This window comes from Arachis stenosperma, chromosome 9 (assembly GCF_014773155.1).
Source record: "Arachis stenosperma cultivar V10309 chromosome 9, arast.V10309.gnm1.PFL2, whole genome shotgun sequence".
Taxonomy (NCBI): Eukaryota; Viridiplantae; Streptophyta; class Magnoliopsida; order Fabales; family Fabaceae; genus Arachis; species Arachis stenosperma.
Window position 1 is genome coordinate 95,789,338 of NC_080385.1, and position 6,302 is coordinate 95,795,639.

The 6,302-nt window shown below is 40.3% G+C and overlaps 1 protein-coding gene across 1 annotated transcript; it reads right to left on the reverse strand.

Annotated features, from left to right (window-relative positions):
- Positions 1-4,881: 4,881 nt before the first annotated feature.
- LOC130949747 (uncharacterized) lies at positions 4,882-6,042 on the reverse strand. Its single transcript, XM_057878388.1, has 2 exons — positions 5,446-6,042; positions 4,882-4,938 (listed from the first exon to the last, which is right to left on the reverse strand). Exons 1-2 carry the CDS (start codon positions 6,040-6,042, stop codon positions 4,882-4,884), a joined length of 654 nt encoding a protein of 217 aa, XP_057734371.1.
- Between the last annotated feature and the right edge of the window lie 260 nt (positions 6,043-6,302).

The window sequence follows — 6,302 nt, forward strand, 5'->3', positions numbered from 1 at the left end:
AAGTTTTAGATGCTGCAAATGAAGATTTATATATCTATATTGCATTGAACAAATGAAAATTTTGTTCCAAAAATTGATGGTCCTCACACGGGCTTCTCTTGGTTTGTGGGGTTCCCTGCCTGACAAGATTGCGCGGCTGCAGTCGTTGGAAATCGTTAATGTTAGTTCCAATTTTCTGTTGGTAACAAATTGGTTACTTTAGTCCTAAGGAACAATAGTTTCAGCTCTGGAATCCCTGTTGGATTAAGCTCATATTTTCAGCTTGAAGAATTCGATATTTCATCAAACACATTTATGGGGCCATTCCAGCCATCATTGCTGTCTTTTCCTTCCATTACCTATCTGAACATTTCTGTAAACAGATTAACAGGGAGCTTTTTGAGAATCTGTCTTGCAATACTCAACTTTATGTGGTGGATTTGTCTTCGAATATTTTGACATATAGCTTACCGAAATGCTTGATCTCGAATTCAAGTAATATGACTATAACATATGCTAGAAATTGTTTAGACACAAGGATATGGGTGAAGAAGGCAATGTACCAGCATATTTTACAATAATTGTAACAAAACAATTGAAATGGCATGCATCAATATCAATATTAAAAGTTCATCTAGGCCAAGATGCACAAGCACTGATTTATTTGACTAAACCATGTTCTTACCATATTCTATTGAAAGTTTAGTAGCATTCTTGTGCTTCAATATTTATGTATCTTCATGTGTTCTATCTCTCTAACTTTGTCATCCATTGTGTTTTTCACATATGCAGGTGGTTCACGAATCCCAACACTTTCGTACAGTTATACCAGCAAGTGCACTGGATCATCCAAGTAATACCTGAGCGAGTCAGGGTCGATCCCACAAGGATTGTGGTTTGAAGCAAGCTATGGTTTTCTTGCAGGTCTTAGTCAGACGAAATCAGAAGGTTGTTGGATATGAATTGTATTAGGATTATTGGAATCAATATTAGGAATATAGTTGAAGATTAGAGTTGCTTTGCCTTTCTGAATTAACTCTGGTATCATTGTCTTCTTTGCTTGTGAATGATCTCTTCTATGGCAGGCTGTATGTGATCAAAGCCATTGCCTGATGTCATTGATCTCCTCTACTCCAGATCAAATGCCATTGCCCGTGGTCATCCAATCTAAGAGAGGGTGAAGCTCTAGCAGTTCATTCTCTTGGCGATCCTACTCAAAACGCCACAGACAAAGTCGAATCTTCCGGATTAGAGAATGCTGCTTATTTGAATTCTAGCCTATACAACGGAGACCCTAATCTCCCCGAAAATTGGCTGAGCTAGTATCTCGAGAAGTCCCCAACGAAGTCGTGGATTAGCCGTATGTGAAATGTATAAACATAGCTGTTGGTTTGCGCTTTCCAGCCACATATTCACACGAACCCAAGTAGATGCGGGTGCTTGTCAGGCACGTTCGTCTTAGTATGATTAATAGGGCTGATTGTCACTGATGATCCTATTTACCATGCTGAAGGATGAATATACATCTTAGAAATAAATCAAGCACAGATCAAAGAAGAAATAGTAATACTTCTATTAATTCATAGGACTCAGCAGGTCTCCTCCCCTCAACCTAGGAGGTTTAGAAACTTATACTAATGTGAAATACAAAGTAAAACTCGAATATGGTATGTAAAGTTTGCGTGATGTCCCAATGATTATGTAAAATAACTCTTAAATACTAAATTAATGACTAGTAAGGGGGTAAAACAGTCTGTTTAGTGCTAAAATCCACTTCTGGGGCCCACTTGGTGAGTGTTTGGGATGAGCTTTGATGAGATCCACGTGCTATGAGGTCTCTAGGATGTGAAACGCTGGCTAGGGGATCCTCTTTGGGCGTTTGGACGCTAGTCTCTACTCTTTGGGCGCTGGACGCCAGGAATGGGGCAGGAGGCTGGCGTTGGACGCCAGTTTTGGGCCTTTTAATCTGAAGCAAAGTATGGACTATTATACATTACTGAAAAGCTCTAGAAGTAAACTTTCCATAGCCGTTAAGAACACTCCATTTGGATTTCTGTAACTCTATAAAAGCTCTTTCAAGTGCAAGGAAGTCAGATCTAGACAGCATCTGCAATGCTTTCTCTGTCTCTGAATCAGACTTTTGCTCCAACTCCTCAATTTCAGCCAGAAAATACCTAACATTGTACAAAAACACAAAAACTCATAATAGAATCCAAAAATGTGAATTTAACACCAAAACCTATAAAAACTTAATAAAAACTAAACAAAACATGCTAAAAACTGTATGAAAATGATGCCAAAAAGCGTATAAAATATTTGCTCATCACAACACCAAACTTAAACTGTTGCTTGTCCCTAAGCAACTAAAAACATAGTAGGATAAAAATAAAATTAAGATACAATAAATTTCAAAGTTTTCAATGAAGCTCAGTTACAATTAGATGAGCGGGACTTAGTAGCTTTTTGCTTCTGAATAGTTTTGGCATCTCACTATCTATTGAAACTTAGAATGGTTGGCATCTTTAGAAGCTTAGAATCCAGATGATATTATTGATTCTCCTAGTTTAGTTCTTTTTGATTCTTGAACACAACTTTTAGAGTCTTGGCCGTGACCCTAAGCACTTTGTTTTCCAGTATTAGCACCGGATACATAAATACCACAGACACTTTAACTAGGTGAACCTTTTCAGATTGTGATTCAGCTTTGCTAGAATCCCCAGATAGAGGTGTCGGGAGTTCTTAAGAACACTCTTTTTGCTTTGGATCACGACTTTAACTGCTCAGTCTCAAGCTTTTTACTTGACACCTTCACGCCACAAGCACATGGTTAAGGACAACTTTGTTTGAGCCGCTTAGGCCAGGATTTCATTCTTTTGGACCCTCCTATCCACTGATGCTCAAAGCCTTGGATCCTTTCACCCTTGCCTTTTGGTTTAAAGGGTTATTAACTTTTTCAATCAGCCCTCCTTTTCTTGCATTTTTGGGCAGTAATGAATTTTTCTGCTTTTTATTTTTTTTTCTTTTCGCAATTTTTTCTTTCTTTTTCGCATGCATTTAATTTTTTCCTTTTGCAACATGCTTTTTCTTTTTCTTTTTGCTGCTTTTTCTTGCTTCAAGAATCAATTTTTGAGATTTTTCAGATTACCAATAATATTTCACATTCATCATCATTCTTTCAAGAGCCAACATTCATAAATTTCAACTTCAAATATGCACTATTTAATCATACATTTAGAAAATAAAAGCAATGCCACCACATCAACATAATTAAACTATTCTTATTATAAACTTGAAATTCATGTATCTCTCAATTCTTTTCAATTAAATTTTTTCTTTTAAGCAAGGTGAGAGATATATGGAACATTTTATAGCCTTAAAACAAAAATGCAAATGATCATGCAACAAGAATAAGAGAACAAACAGTAAAACATAACAGAAGATAGAAAAATAACATAAGAAAAGGGGATTAAGAGAACGAATCCACCTTGATGATGATGGCTACTACTCCTCCTTGAGGATCCAATGTAATGCTTGAAGAATGTCACTCCTTTGTCTTTGTTGAGGCGGCTGCACAGGCTCATGTGCATGCTCTCTAGCTTACTCCATCCTCTTCTTGTTGGGGCAAATGCCTTTGCCTTCCTCTTCCTTGGGGTTTCACCAGTCTTTGGTACCATATTTAGGAGTAGTAGAAGTCAAAAAGCAAAGCTTTTGCAACACCAAATTTAAGAGTTTTGCTTGTCCTTGAGCAAATATGAACAATGGGGAAGAGTAGGGTAGAAGAAGGTGGGGTAGGTGGAGCTTCTATAGGACCTACTGGTCCTGAGAGGCTAGGAAATTCAGATTCTCTGCTTCTCTGCACTGGCGTTTGAACGCCCAGGGGCTGCTCCCTGGCTGGTGTTCAACGCCAACAATGCTGCCCATTTGGAGCGTTGGACGCCCAGCCAGAGCTCCCTGGCTGGCGTTCAACTTTTAATAACACTCCATCCAGAGTGTTCTATTTTCTTTGCTGAACAAATCTGTCTCTGTTCTAACTGTTGCATATGATTATGAACCTAAGAAATTAACTGAAAGAAAGACAAAATAAAGAAAAACAAAAATAAAATAAGAAAAATAATTAATTAAGGTTGGGTTGCCTCCCAACAAACACTTCTTTAATGTCATTAGCTTGACAAATAGCTCCTTTCAAGAAGGAAGATAGTCATAGAGGAATAAATTCTTACTCTTTACTGGGAGCTTCCTTCTTGCGTTCTCATGGATTAGCGTAATACGCTCAAAAGACAGGATTTTGTTCACTGTATGAGGCTGGGTTGGGCTTACAACAATAAGCTGGTGTCCCTTAGTACCATTTCCCTCTTCCATGGTGAATACAATGATTAGATAAGTGAACATTACCATTTTCCATGGTGAAAAGCCTTTAGTAGGGGTGTTTTTATTTTTCTAGGCCCTAGGTATCTTCCTTTTGGGACCTTCCTCCTTTGTGGATAGTGTACATCCCACACCAAACTTATGTTTGGTCTTAGGAGGAATTGAATTGGTTTCATCCCAGGGAGAAGGCTTGGATGCTGAAACCTTTAGGCAAGTGCCTCCCTTGTCAAGGGGTAATGGAGGGTCAAGAACCTTGAACACTATCCAGTCATTATGCAAGGTAATCCTTGTTTCCTCTTGGACTCCCAGCTTGTCCATTGCTATACTTGACCCAAGGTCACACAGAGTCTTCTCAAGGGTCATGGTGCCTATGGTGCAAGGAATCAGAAAGTGTCCAGGATCTGGAAGTTTCTGAGGTAGCTTCTGCTGAACCAAAGCATTGAGTTCTTTAGAAAGATATGGAGGTTCTTCCTCCAAAGGCTTTGTACCAAACAGTTTGGCATTCAACTTCATAAGAGCTCCAAGGTACCGAGCAATTTACTCTTCCCGAGTGTCTTCATCCTCATCCGAGGAGTGTTCATCAGAACTCATGCACTGTAGAAGTGCATGCAAAGGAACGTCTATGGTCACTATATGAGCCTTAGCTTCCTTTAGTTCTTGGATAGGCATTGCTTGAGTGGGAATTGACCACTCAAAGAGTATGCTTTCACTGGCATTCAATGCCAGCTCTGTTAGCTCTTTGGGCGTTGAACGCCCTTGCTATGCACCCTTACTGGCGTTAAACGCTAGTCCCTCTATCCTTTTGGGCATTGAACGCCCAGTAGGGGTATCCTTGCTGGCGTTTAACAACTGCTTCCCCTGGATGTGTGGGTGTTGAACTCCCAGTAAGGGTTCCTCACTGGCGTTCAGTGCCAGAATTCCTATCTGTTTGGGCGTTGAACGCCCAGCCAGTGCTCCCTGGCTGGCGTTCAATGCTAGCTTTGCTGCCAGGATGGGCGTTGAACGCCCAGTGAGGGCTTCCTCATTGGCGTTCAGTGCCAAACTTGCTGCCATTATGGGCGTTGAACGCCCAGTGAGGGCTTTCTCACTGGCATTTAATGCCTTCCCAGCCTCTCTAGATTTGGCCTCTGCCTCAATGGAAGGTATCCGATTTAAAATTAAGCCAAGATCATACAGGGCTTTGTCAAAAATGATCTTTTCAGTGGTCCATAGGATCTGAAAGCTCCCTGGATCTGGCATTTTTATTGGCAGCTCATGCTGAATTAGGACACTATACTTCTCAGTTAGTATCTCTATTTCATCTTCTCTTAAGTCCTTCTTTTCAAAAAGAGTGTCTTTTAGATAGGCCATATACGGGATCCTTTTTCCTAATACCTCTGTAAAAGAAATCTTGACTTGTAGCTCCTTAAGGGTTGCTGGGAAATGAGCTAACTGCTCATCTGCCAGTTCTTTCTGCACGCCATGGAAAGGTAGCTCTTGAGGCTCTCTCACCTCTGCAAGGGAGTGCTTAATGGCAGTCTCAGGATCCTTCTGATCCGTGATTGCCTTCAGTCCCTCAATAGCAAACTCCTGAGGTTCGGCCTCTTTGGTGAAGACTACTGTCTCACCTTCTTTCAAGGTCTCCTTCTCAGAGAGCATCGGGCTTTCTATGAGGGCCCTTTGGGGATGCACCACCTCAAACAACTTAGTAAGAGACATATTAACCTGCTCAGGTGTCCATCGGTCATTGGTGAGAATGTCTCATTGAGGGTAGTTTCCACTCATATCACTAGGAGCATTATAAACCTCAGTAGTGGGTGCAGTGATGCCAGGGCTTCTAGGCCAGTTTTACTGACTTTTTCTTTACTGTTTTAGGGTAGTTCCATGCATTTTCTTAGTGAATAAGGCAAGTTTTAGATGAAAATACACTTACACCTTGATTCAAGCAACTATTGTGAATTTTACATGATTTTATAAGG